This window comes from Cylas formicarius, unplaced genomic scaffold (assembly GCF_029955315.1).
Source record: "Cylas formicarius isolate icCylForm1 unplaced genomic scaffold, icCylForm1.1 PGA_scaffold_6__28_contigs__length_40554024, whole genome shotgun sequence".
Lineage (NCBI taxonomy): Eukaryota > Metazoa > Arthropoda > Insecta > Coleoptera > Brentidae > Cylas > Cylas formicarius.
The window spans coordinates 39070098-39087575 of NW_026844347.1; the positions used below are offsets into that span (position 1 = coordinate 39070098).

Genomic DNA, 17478 nt, shown 5'->3' on the forward strand with positions numbered 1-17478 from the left:
TTTAGTTAACCTGCCTACGCTATGAAAAAGCAAAGAAGAAGATGAACTATATGACCGTCACTATAAAAGAAGAGGAATTGTTTGAGAGGTTATCAATTCATACATTACAATTTCGTAATGCATCTTCATCGCGATGGCATCCTCCCAATTGAAAATTGTGCCCTCGATATATTGCAGGATCGTTTCGAAATTCCCGCAAAACATAACGTTTTGTTTCGCTTACGGGTCGGCTGTAAAAAAGCAACTCCAAAATAACCAAAAGGAAAACATGATCGACTTGATATTCGCGGTAAAAGACCCGGTCGCTTGGCACGAAGCGAACTTGCACCTAAACTCGTCGCACTACAGCGGCTTGAAATATTTCGGGCACAATTTCATTACGAGATATCAAAAAAATATCGGCGCTAAAGTTTACTTCAACACGCTCGTCAGAATAGACGATTACTTAGTAAAATACGGAGTCGTCGCGACTGAGGACTTGGTCACCGACTTACTCGAGTGGTCCGACATATATTTAGCTGGTCGACTGCACAAGCCCGTCGAATTTGTCAAAAAACCACTGGATACCGAACTCGAAACAGGCCTGCAACTAAACTTGAGGTCCGCCATGCACGCGGCTCTATTACTGCTGCCAGAATATTTTACGGAATACGAATTTTACCACACCGTGTCGAATTTAAGTTACTCGGGCGATTTTCGCATGACTTTCGGTGAAAATAAGAAAAAGGTGGAGAACATTGTCAAGCAACAGATGTTAGGCTTTAGGGACTTGTACAAACCTTTGATTCTGAACCTTCCGGACTATGTGGAATTTCCTATGCTCAAGAACGATAGTGACGTACTGCGAAACGTAGTAGGATACGTTCACGGCGATGACACTGTTTACTGTTCACAAGACAAGAGTCCCATCGCCAAGCTGCATCACTTAAATCAGTTACCGAGGTGGCCCCAGAAGGCGCTGACGAGAATATGGAACAAAGGTAACTTTAGACAGGACACCGAGGACGTTTTGAGAGCGCTCGCATATGATCCCGAGTGCAGTGAAATAGTTAACCATTGTATAAAAACGATAGTGTGGAACTCCTCAGTCAGTCAAAGTGTCAAGGGCATTTTAACTGCCGGTTTGTTGAAAAGCTTAAGGTATAGCACACGTAAAGTGAAGAAAATGATTTACGCGGACAAATGAACAATGAGAACAATAAAACCTTTATTTAAATGAAATGTTGAGGATCATCCTGTTAACGCCCTGCACCGATTGCCAAGAAAGTGACGTCTTAAACACGTTTTTGGTTCTCACATAATCTTCGAACAAAGATAACCCGCCCCCCACTCCAAAATAGTGCACTTTAGCAGCCAAATACACTTGACCAGTCCGCTTAAGCATCTTTTCAAACACTGAGTGTAGTTTGGGGTAGTTCTCTACGTTATAAATTGTTTCAGAAGTCATTATGTAATCGAAACTGTTCGTCAAATTTAAACGTTCACTTAGTTCCGTAAAAGACTGCCAATCGCCCGAAAAAAAGGCACACTTTTCTAAAATTACCCCATCGTTCAGTAACACATTGGGAATAGTTAGGTTACACACAACATCCGAATTATAGTCCTGAAAAGTACAAGCGGCGCCTCGAAGCAAACACCAAAGCCCTACCAAACCAGCCCCGCATCCCAAATCCAGCACACACTTATTTTTCATGTCGATATCATCGACTACCATATAACTAATTAAGTCGTAGGTGCATTCCCAAATTTTAAGTCCGCCTTCGTAAATACCGGATTTTAAGTCGGAGTGATCGTCGTCGGCCTCTAAACTTGGTAAACTGACCCCGTGCGTTCGAAGAACTCGCAAAATATCTTCACACGAGAAATAACGAACCGCATGTTCGCCTTGTCGATAAATGTTCACTTGGCAGTCGCTAAATATGATGCTTCGAATTGAATCGTCTATTTCTTCGGGGTTTATACGTTTACTCGGCAAAGGAACAACGCTACCCTGCTTAACTAAGGATGCCGGTAAGTCGAGCGACACGTCTCGATCGGAAAAATTAAATTTAAACATTTCTCCAACTTTACTTTTAGGTTACCTCCAAATTATTTTATAAAAGCGTTTTTGTTTCTAAAAACAGTCGTATAAAAAAAATCCGGTTATTTTTATTCTCACAAGTCCATGAAAAGCCGCAAGTTCCATTCTACGTCTCACAATAATAGGCGGACTTTCTAAAATCATTCGCCCACCTTCTAAATCCGACGAGAATTTTTGACATTTCTGCTACGAATACGGAATTCGAAAATCAGCAAAAACTTGGCCTTCCTCATTTTTAATGTTTAGCAGACTCTCCATTACCGGCACAAATTTGAAATACTGGGCGCATAATCTTAGTATACTTCCCAAATGGGCACAGACAGCAGATATTATCTGTCTCTAAACTTAGATTTGTTCAACTCCTGGCGTCTGTCAAATTATGTGCCCGAAATTCAAATCCACAGGTAGCATCTTAAAATGACCGATAAAAATAGGTAATCCTATATTACTAATAAAAAAACAATAGCGTTAAAAACAAATGACTATGACACACTCAGAGAGCAAAAGTTTTTTGCGAGCGTACTAACGAAAACTTTTCGGGTAAGTTATTTTCCGCTTTCGGAGCAATCGCACCAGGGAGTGGTGTTCCTATCGCAGAACAACTGTATATTTATAACGGTCAGTGGCGCTCCTTCAATTGTCAGTTCTTTTCGCCCGGCTTCGTGGAACTTGACATCATGGAGTCCGGTCTGTCTGTCTCGTTTCCTCGTCACTTCCCTTTGGTTGTAACACTTGACAGTGTCTCTCTTTCTGGCCTTATGATGCAGATGTTTAAAAGTATTTGTAACGTTTGTTGCTAAGTTACTCGGCCTGCGAATCTCCAAGTTAGCGTCCTTCAAACGTACATAGAATTCGTCGTCTTCCAATCCCCAGCCCCAATATCTATTGGAGAGTCCTTTCACTAATTCAAAATGGTCTCGGTTTATAAGTAGAATACCGCCAATGAATTTGGCATAGTGATAGCGAGGGTGCAGTTCCGGTGCTGCCAAGTGAAACGGTTGCTCGGGATACGAATATTTCAGTTGGTGATTTAACGGCAGCAAGTCGACGTCGTGCATGGCAATGTAATCAAAATCGTTTTTGGTTAATAAAAACCCCGCGTTTATCAGCGAGGCCCTATTGAATCTGTAATTATCAATCTGATTTAGTATAAACACGCGATGATTTATGTTTTGGCCGTTCAGGAAATCTTTCATGTAGGGCGCAAATATCAATAATTCTTCGAACCTCTCTCGGAAGGGAACAAGTACGGCCAGTTTATGATGCCCGACACTGTCGGTTTCCTCATGTGCTGGCTTTTTATACTGAAAGCCTTCGTGAACGGAGATACCAATACCACAATCATCCCTTGATAATAATTTATAACTCAGTATAACAACAGCGAGGAACAATATGCATATAAGTCCTAACGAATATGTATTGAAGGCGTTGGTAAGACATCTTCTGTAGACATGCGCCATTTACGTAGCGTGCATCAGTTCCCATACTTCGACACTAACACTTTACACATTTTAGAAATTTCGACTGAAAAAATTAAGAGCGAAAATCTTCATTCTAAGGTTATGTAAACAAAAGTTACAGATTATAACACACGCTAGAGGGTAAAGTTAGTAAATTAAATAAATTTATTTTTCCAACAAAATATGTCGAAAAATTATTGCATTTTTCAAATTATTATGCCGACAAGACATTACATGTCCGATGTAACCCCACAATATAAATGTGACAAATGCCGCGCCGCAGGAAAATCTGCGCCTGAAAGTGAGGTTAGGGTACGATTTTGGTGTTTGTCAACATACGTATTTGTCGGCGGTGTTAATATGACTACTTTGACTGAAGAACAAAAAAAATTTCTAGAAGAATGCGAAGTAGAATTCTCCGATAGATTTAGTGATGTCGATCGAGATTACCAAGACGTTTTACAAAACGATATACCGGAGCCTCCAATAGTATACCCTTGGCACGTGCGATCAAGATTCGGAAACAGAGATCGTAGAGAGCATCCGGGATTTAGTCGCCAGCAAAGGCCAGAATCGAAAGATTATTACGAAGAGGGCAGGGGCAATTACAGAAACAACAGATATAGGCCTTATTAAAGTTAAAGATTTTATAAAGAAAAGCACTTAAATTTAAAATGGGTTTATTGGCCATTGCTTATGTATATCCTTCATAAATAGTATTAACAGAAATAAAGGGAATATAGTGCAAGTTTAGCTTTTTTCACTTTTGGAAGTACCTACTACTTTCGAAACCATGTTTTTCGCGTCTTTCACACTACTTAATATACTGTCCTTCTTGTCATCAAATCCTTTTTTTGTTTCCTTCACACTTTCCATAAAATTGTCCTTCTTATCTTTAAAATCATAAACTTTTTCCATAATGTTCTCCTTGGTTTCTTTCATACTCTGTTTTTTCTCTTGGTACATTTCTTTTAATTCTTTTGTTGGTTTGATGTAACCCCATTTCTTCAAATACTGAATCGATACTGTGGTCCCTCCCAATGTTACCGCATACCTTGCGGGAGTCGCTATTTTGTACAGTCCATAAGTTATAGCTACGTATCCCATTTTCGATTCCCTCATCGAGTTTACAATTTTCTCGCTAAAGTTCATGGCCTCTAGCAGGGCGGGTACATCCACTCCGCTAAAGTGCCACAATAGTTATTACTAATATACAACATGCTGTTACGAAACCACTTACCTACGCGCGAGATAGTAAAACGCACCGCACCACACCGCCGAAGTCGCCAAATGAACAGGAATCAAGACATACCAGTAGTCTCGATACATCTCTTTAAACCGCTTAAATAATGACTTCTTTTCCACTTTTTTCTTTGCATCCCTTTCCGATGCAAATTTTCGGGTAACTGCAATCCAGGGTAAACGATGCCCTACATAATGACTAGACAAAATGATGTTTCGCCTCCTACAATCCGTTAGATAGGAAGACCCTTGAGTACACAGAGCGTAGTGACTTGCGTTGGCATAAAAATATGCGGTGGGAAATTTAATCGCCGTCGCCCTTACTGTTTTGTAAATTACATTCGTCATTTTTCTCTTCAGTTAAGTCATTTCTTCACAAATCGAAACAAATTGTGTAACAAATTGCGGCATAACCTCGCTTTAAAACATGTTGATCACATTCGTCACCATTCACGCATTGAACGGGATTGGCGCATAAATGTTTTCTATTCTATCACGCGCTGGGAGAATTTGTAGAGAGAAATTATGACAAAAGCGAACGTATTTTGGAGTCCGCTGACGCTTAATTAGCGAAGACAATCCCAGTTTTCTATTTACCCTCAAGTTTGGATGAAAAATGACGTCACGGTTGTGCGATGCCATCTTATTTCATCGCCCAAAAATTAAATTTGGGACCATTTGTGTTTCGTGCATGGTAGGGAATAATAATTATTAAAGAAATGGTCAGTTTCGGTTGGAAGAATCAGCCCACCAAAGCGAGTTTTTCTGTCACAGAGGGTCGCATAAAAACAAGTAATATAAAATCAGGAGTCGCCTTGTGAAATAGAATGAAATTGCATTTTATTTGATATCAAGTTACCCAAATGTTACTTTTTATCGAAATGGTGTTTTCCGCGGAATATAATAATTACACGTGATGCGGTTTTGTTTTTCGCTAATCGTGGATAATTTTCGTCGGCGCATCCGCACAAACCCGCCATTATCGTCATTTGCGGTAATCGCCGCCGTTTAACCATTTCGGAGATTTAAAGTTTTCTTCGCATTCGAGACGAGGAGCTTTTCAGCGTCGCACAATGAAACTGTTGATGCTGGCGATCGGCGTGATTTCTGCGGTGCCGTGGACACGGGCGGCGGTAAGAAAGTTGTCTTTAAACACGGGGTAACGCGCATGCGACCCGATTTTCAGATGTCTGAGGCTCAGATGAAGGCGGCTTTGAAACTCGTACGCAACACTTGTCAACCGAAATCCAAAGCGACAAGCGGTAAGATAAAAACACATTAGACCGTAAGGGGAGCCTCAAGAAATGCCGATAAGCAGAATGTTCGAAAAATCTTCTTGGCGTGACAAATATTGGTACTAGATTTAATTGAATGTAGACATTGCCGTACCTCTAGCTACTATGATTGATCGTTAGCTAGATACCAACATCTTGCAGCTCCTGTGGTCTGTGGTTCGATAAAAAATAACCCCATTTTGGAACTCTATCTTTCTTTGACATAATAAACGTCTTCCAGAACAAATCGAGGCCATGAAGCAAGGCGACTGGAACCAAGACCGAAACGGACAGGTAATATAACCAAAACTAAATTCAAATTTAGCGAGGCATAGTTCGAAAATGGGTGAGTTCAGGCCGTTTTTTTTTCAGTGCTACTTGAATTGTATCTTAACCATGTACAAGTTGGTGAGTGAATTTTTGGCGGTTAGTTTTGTCGAGTCGCAATTTTCGCCGATTTCAGCAAAAAAAAGATAACACGTTCGACTGGGAAAGCGGTCTGAAGGTGCTCGAAAACCAAGCGCCGCCTTCGATTGCGACCACCGCGATCGCCAGCGTTCTCAATTGCAAAGAATCCGGTAGGATAAAAATGTACTGGTTGTTTAAGCACGCGACCAAACCTTAGCGATTTTAATAATTTTTTCATGCCGGATGAGTAGTTATTTATATTTTCGTTGTTGTATCACTCAAATAACTACCAGTTTATTTTATTTTTTTAAATAGAAAGCCATATCGAGTCGCTTAGCGATATAGATCCGTATTGATTTTAGTGAAAACAATCGACGACAAATGCGCAGCGGCGTACGAGATAGCTCACTGCATCTACGACGACAATCCGGAGGTAAAATGACGATAAGATCCGTAACTGACCAATATCTAATGGTTGCGCATATCAATACTAACGTCAAATGCAAAGTCTTTTCAACGGATGCGTTGTTACAGCAACCGAATATTGAGTTTTATAACTAAACATTCGAAAAAAAATTTTCCTTACCTTGTACAACGTAGACCATTTTTTTTTTTTCAGAAATACTTTCTACCGTAGCGGGTGCGGGGAAGGATTGAACACTTCTTGAAACTGTAGTTCAAACTTATGGAAAATAAAACCAGATCGTTGGCTGAGGTTTGAGTTTTTTTTTGTATAGCCGTCTTTTTTGGTTAAATGTGTCACAGCAAATACAAAATGAACACCTAGTTATTTGTGGTTTTAAATCTTTTATCTATGGTTATATTGTTTATCTGTGGAATGTGGAGTTTTTTAAATTTGGGTATTGAAGTCTAAAATATAATAGAAATGCCAACATAAAGGAAATGGTACCCATTTCTTTCTTATTAAGTTTCTAGATGCCCAGCAAACACGGAGGTTTCTGGCAAGTTTGCAAACTTTTCTCCAAGGGATAAAGATCAACCCAATTAATAGTTTCAAATTATCCAATGGAGGGTTAATTAAAAAAGAAAGTGGAAAATATATCAATGGCGATAAACTAAGGTTAGGTTGAAAATTAAATATATTAAGTTTCAACGCGTACGCCGAACAAAAATTGTCAATCGAATTCCAATGAATTTCCTGTCTATCAACAAACCTATTAGTTTTCGTTAGATTCTCTGTATGTCCACGTTAACGAAAAGCAAAGCAAAAGAAGATGATCCTCTGTACTTATATTGATCACAAATGTTCGTGTTTTATAAATAATTAAAAGAAAAGTTAAAAAAATCAGTTCACCAATGAACGCCACAGACTAAACAATGCTCTTCTTCTTTTCTGCTATTAGGCAGCATATAATCCATGATTCAACTAACCCCGCTTTAGCGCAATAGATGGGGCGACAATAAATTGAAATTTAGCAAGTCGTAGAGCAATGTCTGAAATTTGTAACTGTAACAATCTTGTGTCTATAAAATGCCAATTAAAAATCTCCTTGCTGGTATTTTAAAATAGTAAATTCTTATGTTGTAGTGTTATAAATATGTGTTTTGTTTCAATTGTATTTGTTTACACCTATATGCGAATTACGTCTTCTAATTATGATTTATAAATATAACATTGCTTAAATGTACCGGGTAACAGAAGATGATTTTTTTAAATATAGGAAGAAGCGCATGAAACCGAATTTCACGCATTGCGTAATAAAACAAAGTAGACTGGTGGTACGTACGTATATTTGGAAAACAACACGACATTGTGGCAAATCCGATAGGTAATGGACAAAACCTGACATTCGCGTCGAGTTTTTTCTGGAATTTCGTCGATCGTCACAGCCTTTTCATTGGTCGCAGACCACACTCGCTTCCGTTCACGGACCTGCATTTTCTTTCATACAGTTATTGAAATGACACCTCGCTGAATTTAACGGGTTGTTTTCCGTGAAAACGCACGGCAAATAATAAAAACTTTATAGACGATTTTACCGATTAGTGATAACTGAACGTTTGGGATCCAAACAAACCGATTTTCCGTATATGTTTTTGTATGTTTGCATCTAAATGTGGTCAAACTTGAACGGTAGGATATTAATATTCAGGCAGCCCTACCATGACTATGATAATTAATTCGCTAAAAACCAATATTTGTGGGTTATTGTTTGAGTTTCATTAAAATACCCTCCCTGCATCATTTCCAATTTTCATTTTTTTTTATTTACAAAGCAATATTCGATTTGATATATGCTCACGAACTGTTAAATAGTCTGCAATTATTAAAAATCGTATAAACTCATAGGTAAATCAGATAAATAAGATAGATCGACGAGATCATCGGAAAATAAATTCGAACGATCCGCATTCTTTTTTAAGCCCGCGTTAGTTCACCGTCAACATTGCCATCGTCGTCGAGAACGAATTCGCCTATAATAAAATTTAAACGTTTTTATTTTTTACGTCTACCTGTCAGATGTCATTTCGATAACACAAGCACGGCACCGTTCCGTGGTCAGTTGGAGTCGCAGGCGGCGTCGTACCGCTGGGCCGATGCGCCACGGCCGTCCGCCAAAAAATTTACGTTAATCGTCACCGGGTGCAGGATGACATTTTGGGGGGAATCGCCGAAATCGCGATCGCCCAAAAACGGGACCAGGGTGCGATAATCGACGGTCAGCGGCACGTAATAGGAACCGTGCGCGTGCAGCACGAACACCGGCACGTGCGCGTTGTCGTCGGGTGTGCGGCGCACGCGCGTCGGCGTTCCTGGCCGAAGGCGAGCGCGAGACGCGGCAACGTCGCGCGGCCGCCTCGTATTCGTCGTCTCGCTGTCGGACGCGGCGTTGCCGAACTCGACGCTGCTCACCGTCGAGCTGCGCTCCGGACTGGAACCGATTGTGTGTATTAACGATTGCTACGTACCCATGTGACGAAAATCGCGGACGGAAACCCATATTTTTTCGGTACCGAGTTCTATTTGAATCGAAATTCGAGATCGCTCCAAAAATTTTTTCGTGAAACGCCGACTTTGACGTCACGCTTTAATTGCGTTGCTAGGAAGCGAAACAAAAAACATTTTTCGCACTTCCCCCCGCCCCATCGACCCACCTCTCCTCCAAACTCGCTAGGGATCCTCTTCGGCCGTTCACGCCGGCCGAATTGCAGTCCTGATTGAACCTGAGCTTGATGCTCGTCTTGTACTTGTAGGACACGCCGCCGCCGACGTCGTCGTCCAGTTTCGTCGCGTATTGCGTCATCGATTTGCGCGGGTCGCGCGCCCCACCCCCCGCGACGCCGCCGACGACCGTGTAATCGGTCACGGTCGGGTCGTCGCCCGACCCGAGCAGTGGCGACTCGTCGCGCCGCTGCTGGTGACGCGGCGAAGGCGCCGGCGCCGACCCCGACGTCTGGTCGCAGCGGTTCTGCAGGTGCTTTAGGAGACGTACGCATATCGATTCCCTGGGGAAGTGGCCCTCCACCTCCACCATGAACTTGATCGCCTCGGACATGCACTCCTGGTAGCCCAAACTGGAATAGGAATGATGATGCCGTTTCTTTTTTTCGAAAAAACTTCCACATGCCACTTTCGATCGGTCAGTGATGTTTTAAATGTCAGGACAACGGCGGAAGGTTGTGGTGTAGTTGAAGGGAGGTGGCTTTTACTTGATGAAAAAGTTGAGATCTTCACGAAATTATATATATTCACACGACAATTGTAATTTGTCACATTTTAAACCAAAATTTGTAATAAAAAATTCATTTGCATTAATCAACAAAATTAAAAATATCAAAATCCCTTCTAACGCAACACTATTGTCTTTTGATGTACGGAACTTATTTCCCAGTATTCCACCTACGGATGTGATAGATTTAGTAGATTTCACCCTCACTTCAAAACAGGTTAACCCATTGGTGAAACAAGATTTATTAGATTGCTTAATAGTATCTTTAGACCAAAATTATTTTGAATTTAATGAACAAATTTACATCTCTAAGGAAGGTTTAATTATGCGAAACCCACTTAGTCCTTAGTTAGCCGAGATTTTTATGGATAATTTGGAAAATGTCATACTAGAATATCCTTTAAGTAAAAGTTTTCTGTGGTGGTATAGACACGTCGATGATGTCTTTGCTTTTATTGGAACGAACAGACAATTGAAATGAACATAAAAGAGGGTTTAAAAACAATAGTCTAGATTCTAATTATGCTACACACTTAAACACAAAAAAGCACATTTTTGACGACAATTTTCATATTTTACATACAGCCACAAAAAGTAGAAAATTAAATTTATTGGAAGCCATGAAGATTAAGAAAATGAGACATTCAAATGTATTGCTTAACGATCAATTAGATTTAAATAGTTCTCCATTATTAAACTTAAATTCTCACAACATTAATTAAGGTTTTATTGTCATTTTTCGGTATATATAGCGGCAGGTAGTTTGTCAATATTACATTTGATAAAGACACGGTGTCGTCGAAACAATTGTCATGTGAATATATAAGGTTGTTCGGAAAGTCATTTCGTTTTTTCCGGTCAGGGGACTTAATTACGTTTTTTCGAAACCAACTTCACACTTAAGCCGCATAACCATTATATGTCTTGAGAGCTGATATTGCAAGGCTTGCGTATGAAAAAGTTCTATTAATTCTACGCAGTAGTTTTTGGTTGGTGCCCTTTTAAATATGGAGAGCAATAAGCAGCATTTTCGTCATATTTTACTTTTTTACTTCAGAAAAGGTAAAAATGCTGTCCAAGCGAGAAAAAAAATTGACGGACGTGTATGGAGAAGGCGTGTTAACAGTACGCCCGTGCCAGAACTGGTTTGCAAAATTTCGATCCGGCAATTTTGATGTCGAAGATGCACCACGGTCTGGAAGGCCGGTCGAAGCTGACAAAGATGCGATAAAGGCATTAGTTGATGCAAATCGGCGAATAACCACACGAGAGATCGGTGAGAGATTAAATTTGTCGAATTCGACTGTTTATGGCCATTTGAAAGACATGGGCTTAAACTCGAAGCTAGATGTGTGGGTGCCCCATGTCCTTGCGGAGCGAAATTTGTGTCGTCGCGTTGACGTGTGTGATTCGCTCCTCAAACGTCAAGAAAATGATCCATTTTTGAAGCGGATTATTACTGGGGACGAAAAATGGGTTGTATACAACAATGTTAAACGCAAGAGGTCATGGAGCCGAAAAGATGAACCGGCTCAAAGGGTGTCAAAAGCCAACATTCACCAAAAAAAGGTGATGCTCTCCGTTTGGTGGGATGTCAAAGGAATCGTTTTTTTTGAGCTTTTGCCGGACAATACAACGATTAATTCAGAAGTCTATTGTCATCAACTGGACAAATTGAATGATTCACTTAAAGAGAAGGGGCCCGAATTAATCAACAGGAAGGGTGTAGTGTTCCACCAGGATAATGCGAGACCTCACACAAGTTTGGTCACTCGCCAAAAACTTTTACAGCTTGAATGGGACGTACCGCAACATCCACCATATTCTCCAGATCTGGCGCCTTCCGACTACTATTTGTTCCGGTCCCTGCAAAATTTTTTGGATGGCAAAACCTTTACTTCAAATGAAGATGTCAAAAACCACCTGAACCAGTTTTTTGCCAGCAAGGACCAAAACTTTTATGAGAGGGGAATTATGTTACTGCCAGAAAGATGGCAAAAGGTGTTGGACCAGAATGGCCAATATATAATTTAATAAAATATTTATTCATTATACGAAAACTGTCTTTCATGTTCCCCAAAAAAAAACGAAATGACTTTCCGAACAACCCAATACATAATTTCGTCCAAAATCTGAACTTTTAGTTCTTATTTATTTTGTGGTGTAGTGTATTAAATTATAAATTATTAGAAATGAGAGGGGATGTAAGGTGTTTTAATGCTGGGTTCAGGGACACGGATGGCTCTCTAAACAAGAGAGCTGATAACCGATGTGCATAGGTTCTGACTATATAAGAATGATAGATTAGATCGGACCGATACCCCAATTAACTAAAATTTGTTGTTCAACTAGCCGGTCACGACTACCGTTTTGTGTATATATATATATATATATATATATATATATATATATATATATATATATATATATATATATATATATATATATATATATATATATATATATATATATATATATATATATATATATATATATATATATATATATATATATATATATATATATATATATATATATGTATATGATGACACTATATTCCGGGATATCATCCGTTCGCTCGTTGAACTCCGACTGGAATCCTGCATCCGACTGGAATCCTGCAAATCTTGCATCCAACTGGAATCCTGCAGACGTTTCGCCAAAATCTCACTTGGCATCTTCAATGCTCGCGCTCCGAAAACACTTCGAACACTGAGTGTTTTTTTAACAACTGTACAAGTCTTTCATTTTTCTTCGTCAACATTCATCTTTTCAAAAGACTATTCGAGAATCTTTTTTGTTTTCACTGATTTCCATTATTTTTCTTATTTTCAATATATTAAAGCATTAGTTAATTAAAACTAGTCATCGTGAGTATACTTATGGAAGGAATCCTTTAAGAGGAAAGCCCTTGACACTTTCCGTCTAAAACCAAAATTATGGAAACCCTACGTGATGGCACTTTTGTTATTTGACTTCATTGTCAGAGATTTTTTTGGCCACTTAAATTCTATACGATTGAATTATATACTAATAATAATCTATCATTCTTATATAGTCAGAACCTATGCACATCGGTTATCAGCTCTCTTGTTTAGAGAGCCATCCGTGTCCCTGAACCCAGCATTAAAACACCTTACATCCCCTCTCATTTCTAATAATTTATAATTTAATACACTACACCACAAAATAAATAAGAAAAACCGACTTGCATGTCAAGTGCTCGAGTTTTGAGAAACATTCAATGGTTACAACTATATTGCCTGATTGACAAAGAGAAAAACGATGAATTATAGAAACGTTTATTAAACCAAATAAGAGGACTAAATTGGTTCAAAAGGAACTTTCGTAAATTGAACTGAGGTGGCTTTTACATTACTTTACTTTTACTTTCAAATCACATTTGATAAAGACACTGTGTCGTCGAAACAATTGTCATGTCAAAATACATAATTTCGTGAAAATCTGAACTTTTAGTTCTTATTTATTTTGTTAAAACACTTTTCATCGTATTCATGAAACATTTCAACAAACATCCGGTCTAGCCAGAAAGAAGAGGACATTTCGTTTAATATATCCTAATACCAGTATCCTATTTATAATATTTGTTAACTTAAACTCAACATTAAAAAATATTCTAGAACTTATTAATTATTTAGGTATAATATAATACGTACGTAATTAATTTTACAAATGGAATTGTTCAATTTTCTTCAATTGATCTGATTCGCCCGATATTTTAGAGTTCCCTATAAAAATACATCAATACCTTTCCAAAATTAATTGCTTTTCTCTTTCAGAATAGAGCATTTCATTATAAAAAGGACGTACGTCTTGAAAACTCTATACCTGGTAACTGTCACTGTCAGTTATAAACAAACATTTGATGGAGACTTATTTCGCAGCCACCTACGATGTTAATTATAAATTCTAGAATATCATTTTATTTTTGAATGTTGCTTTTATTTAAAAAGCGTAAATATATCTCAAAAACTATTGGATTTGAGTATACGACACATCATTATGCTTTTATAAAAATATACCTTGCAAAAAAAATTTCGAACTTTTTTATAAGACGTTCTCTCCCAAACGTTAAATAAAAAAGTTAAATAGTTAATAGTTGTTAAATTAGGATCTGTGGTTATGACGAAGTCTCATTTTACTAATAACGTAATTCATTCTTTAAAAAATGTCCGCACGTAGCATAGATAAACTTATTTCGTCACTTTTGACAAGTGAAAACGTGTTTTTGGTTTTTGGCAAATCTTACCGGTAATACTGCATCGCGTTGGACTGTTCACCTTGCAAATATTTCATGTGTTTTATCGCCATCTCGATGATTTCAGTTTTCTCGACCCTGCCCCTCCCTTTTTTCAAATATTTCGCCGGTATCAGTCGGGACAAATCGGCGAGGCAGTTGTTCATCCGGTCCCTGCGTCTCTTTTCTATGATCCGGTGAGACAACGGATCTTGCTGCGCTTGCGTAAAAAGGTTCAATTGTTATTAAACGAAGGAACCGCTAAAACGAGCGAGACAGACGATTCGATTCGTCCAATCCGATTTACTCACCCGTGCCGTTTTGCTTTTCTTGTACGGGCCGGATTCCCAGTCGTCTTCGCTACAAGTCGCCGTGGAAAAGTTCAAGTTTCTAAGTAAATAATAACAATTAAAAGCCAAGCGATAAACGTTGGAACCAGCGCCACCGTGCGCCATAGGACGAACTAATTTTCTGTCGTCAGGTGGCGGCAAATTTGAATTGAAGACAGTGCGCTTCTTTTAGATGAGCGAATAATCAAAAAGCAATACTTCCCGAGTAATATCGCTGTATTTCGAAAATTAAAAATAATATTTTCAAATTCTCCAATCTTTTAACGTCGTGGCTTTTAAAAACGGATGTATTATCATTATTATTTTGGAATTAACTGCAGGATTTAAAGTGGATATGAGGGATGTATTTTCAAGAAATGATCCGAACTGGCCACCGCGTTCTGATTGGTCGGCTCCGTTAGAACAAATTGAATCCGGCGCACTGTTTATAAAACCAGTCCGATATTTGACAAATGACATTTCGGATAGGCCAATCACAGATTATAAAACTGGTGCTTTTAAACATAACACTGGTTATCCGTGACCAACTTTCCGATTTCTGGGTTTCGACGACTCGAAAATAGCGATTTGACGTCATCTAATCGCGAACAACGTTAAAACTTGCAGACTTCGTCGAATTTGAAAACTTCACGCGTTAAACGCCAAATGGCAATGTGAAGCAAATGCAAATTTTTTGACCAAATAAATTAGACTCGAGGCCGCGCGTAACTTTACACTCACCCCTCGTATTTAATACTCTGAATGTTTGAGTTTTCCTCCAGATACAAGTGGTTTACGTTCATCGTGCGGATATATTGTTTTTTCGCGGCGAAACTAACAAAAAAAAAACAGGAACCGCACGCACCTCCGCCTCCGAAATGAAACACCGATAACAAAAACGATAATCTTGCCGTTTGCGAATTAATTCGAGTGGCAATGCGCTCTCTCTCTCCGCGCGGAATCATCTATAACGTTGGCCAAATGGAACTCTGATGGAAACGCACAAATAAAACAAACACGCTTGATTACACGTGAGACCTGAATGAATTTACGACAAACCCCGCTGCCGCACGGCTCTCTTCTCGGGTCGTCGATTTTCGCCTGCCGCGGTTATTTTCATCGCTAAAGGGGTTCGTGGGGGCGCATTTCCCGTCTCGTTTACGTTTGTCGGCGCGTTAGTTCCCGATCTACGGATATAATCGCATCGGTATAGTTGGAGAGCGCAACTCTTTGCTCGAACGTTAATATTTGCACATGATCCGGCCACAGGGTCACGTTTAACGTAACGTGGTGCACCACGTGATTGATTAAATTTTGTTTTCCGCGACGACTGTTACGGCGAAATTCACGACGGTCATCAATACACTCGCCGCGATTTAGCGGGCGCGTCGTCTGTATTCTGCGAGCGTATTTTGCGCGCATTTTTTTAAATCGAGGCACGCGACTTAATCGACCCCACTTGGTAGACTGCTCTCGCTTTATACTCTGAACCCAAACAGTTCCGAACCTCCAAATGACCCATTCCCGATTTAATTTGCAGTTTCTAATTGTGTCGGCTTATCAGATTTTTTGAAACGCCGTTGCTTTTTACTCTTACGATATCATCAAATCGATCTAATAATTAGGTATAATTAGATTATATCATTTAGTAGGATAATCATCCGTTAGTTTGAGTGTTTCTGTTCTATGGTCTGTGGCGTCACTGTCAGCTGTCGTTTCATGGAGCAGAAACCAACAATTTGATGTCGAAGTTACGTTAAGATTTGATTGTCTAACAAAAATATCCTAAAATGTCGGACGGCGATTTGAAGGAATATCATTCGATAGTGGACCGAAGAGCTAAGTTTTACAAGGAAGAATGTACTGGTGTGTGGAACAAATGTCGGCGTTTTTCATCACAGTCATATTTTCAGGCGCGAAGATGGAAGAAATATTTAAGAAGCTTAAACTTCGCGACCTGGAATATTTAACGGCCTATTTGGATGACGGCGACAGTGGTGAATTTGTGCTGGAATTGGACAGAGCGAGAGTTTGTCAAATGTATATGGCCCATTTGAAGAAAAGTATTCAGTATTTCATCAATTTAAACAACAGAATCTCGTCAGACCTGCGATATTTTGAAGAGTATTTAGGGTTTCTCGCTGCACTCTACCTAAGTATATAAGTGTGCACTTTGTAGGCAGTCGCAGCAAAGCCGACAAGACTTTGACCATGTATTAAAAACATTTTCGAGAGATATCAATCAGCTGAAAGAAAAAGAGAGCACATATCAACGGGAACTAACCAAATTTGAAGTAAGGCTATATTTGAGGTTTGTTTTCATTGTCTTAAAAAATTGATTGCAGAAAAAGTATCCATGGTTGAGCGATCCCGAATACAATCTGACCAGCATAAATCAGCACGTTGATAGGCTAAAAGCTTTAAGGGAAGAAAAAGAGTCTTTGCTTAAGGAAGTCGCTAAATATCAAAATTTGAAACCGGATCTGAAAGAAGCAAGGCAACAAGTCAATGATTTAAAAAAACAGTTGTCTGAATTAACATTATGATTTGTGTTTCTTTTTTTTAATTGTAAAGTGATTTATTTTTATAAATTTAATGTAACCTCCATTTGTTTTTTTAGTCCTACCCGTAGTTTCTCATACAAATAAATGACGTACGGCTTCGTTTCGGCTACGTCACAATTTATTGAGCAAGGTTTTTGGTGGTCCGTGGTCAGCATTACATGTGACGCACGA

General features: G+C 39.2%; 7 protein-coding genes across 9 annotated transcripts; 3 read left to right on the forward strand and 4 right to left on the reverse strand.

Moving 5' to 3' along the window:
• Positions 1 to 31: 31 nt before the first annotated feature.
• Positions 32 to 1302, forward strand: LOC132702974 (phosphatidate cytidylyltransferase, mitochondrial). The gene has a single exon (XM_060671924.1). It carries the CDS (start codon positions 134 to 136, stop codon positions 1184 to 1186), a length of 1053 nt encoding a protein of 350 aa, XP_060527907.1. The 5' UTR covers positions 32 to 133; the 3' UTR covers positions 1187 to 1302.
• Positions 1195 to 2227, reverse strand: LOC132702976 (histidine protein methyltransferase 1 homolog). The gene has a single exon (XM_060671927.1). The coding sequence runs from the start codon at positions 2054 to 2056 to the stop codon at positions 1208 to 1210; it is 849 nt and encodes a 282-aa protein (XP_060527910.1). The 5' UTR covers positions 2057 to 2227; the 3' UTR covers positions 1195 to 1207.
• A 289-nt stretch (positions 2228 to 2516) lies between these two features.
• LOC132702975 (beta-1,4-galactosyltransferase 7) lies at positions 2517 to 3900 on the reverse strand. Its single transcript, XM_060671926.1, has one exon. It carries the CDS (start codon positions 3538 to 3540, stop codon positions 2626 to 2628), a length of 915 nt encoding a protein of 304 aa, XP_060527909.1. The 5' UTR covers positions 3541 to 3900; the 3' UTR covers positions 2517 to 2625.
• A 279-nt stretch (positions 3901 to 4179) lies between these two features.
• On the reverse strand, positions 4180 to 5647 carry LOC132702977 (uncharacterized protein C18orf19 homolog A). Of its 2 annotated transcripts, XM_060671929.1 has the most exons (3): positions 5059 to 5647; positions 4781 to 5005; positions 4180 to 4723 (listed from the first exon to the last, which is right to left on the reverse strand). In XM_060671929.1, the coding sequence occupies exons 1-3, from the start codon at positions 5064 to 5066 to the stop codon at positions 4291 to 4293; spliced, it is 666 nt and encodes a 221-aa protein (XP_060527912.1). In that variant the 5' UTR covers positions 5067 to 5647; the 3' UTR covers positions 4180 to 4290. The 2 variants fall into 2 exon arrangements, with proteins under 2 accessions (XP_060527912.1, XP_060527911.1); XM_060671928.1 differs by having other exon boundaries at positions 4181 to 4723; positions 4781 to 5647.
• A 107-nt stretch (positions 5648 to 5754) lies between these two features.
• Positions 5755 to 7178, forward strand: LOC132702978 (general odorant-binding protein 72). 2 transcript variants are annotated; one of them, XM_060671930.1, is made up of 7 exons: positions 5755 to 5915; positions 5969 to 6044; positions 6298 to 6350; positions 6429 to 6464; positions 6520 to 6634; positions 6827 to 6897; positions 7084 to 7178. In XM_060671930.1, exons 1-7 carry the CDS (start codon positions 5856 to 5858, stop codon positions 7099 to 7101), a joined length of 429 nt encoding a protein of 142 aa, XP_060527913.1. In that variant the 5' UTR covers positions 5755 to 5855; the 3' UTR covers positions 7102 to 7178. The 2 variants fall into 2 exon arrangements, with proteins under 2 accessions (XP_060527913.1, XP_060527914.1); XM_060671931.1 differs by lacking the exon at positions 6827 to 6897.
• A 1026-nt stretch (positions 7179 to 8204) lies between these two features.
• LOC132703863 (transcription factor cwo) lies at positions 8205 to 16301 on the reverse strand. The gene is made up of 5 exons (XM_060673378.1): positions 15485 to 16301; positions 14726 to 14804; positions 14427 to 14629; positions 9582 to 10001; positions 8205 to 9358 (listed from the first exon to the last, which is right to left on the reverse strand). The coding sequence occupies exons 1-5, from the start codon at positions 15706 to 15708 to the stop codon at positions 8986 to 8988; spliced, it is 1299 nt and encodes a 432-aa protein (XP_060529361.1). The 5' UTR covers positions 15709 to 16301; the 3' UTR covers positions 8205 to 8985.
• A 127-nt stretch (positions 16302 to 16428) lies between these two features.
• On the forward strand, positions 16429 to 17344 carry LOC132703864 (interaptin-like). The gene is made up of 4 exons (XM_060673379.1): positions 16429 to 16603; positions 16657 to 16867; positions 16923 to 17037; positions 17089 to 17344. Exons 1-4 carry the CDS (start codon positions 16534 to 16536, stop codon positions 17287 to 17289), a joined length of 597 nt encoding a protein of 198 aa, XP_060529362.1. The 5' UTR covers positions 16429 to 16533; the 3' UTR covers positions 17290 to 17344.
• Positions 17345 to 17478: the final 134 nt, after the last annotated feature.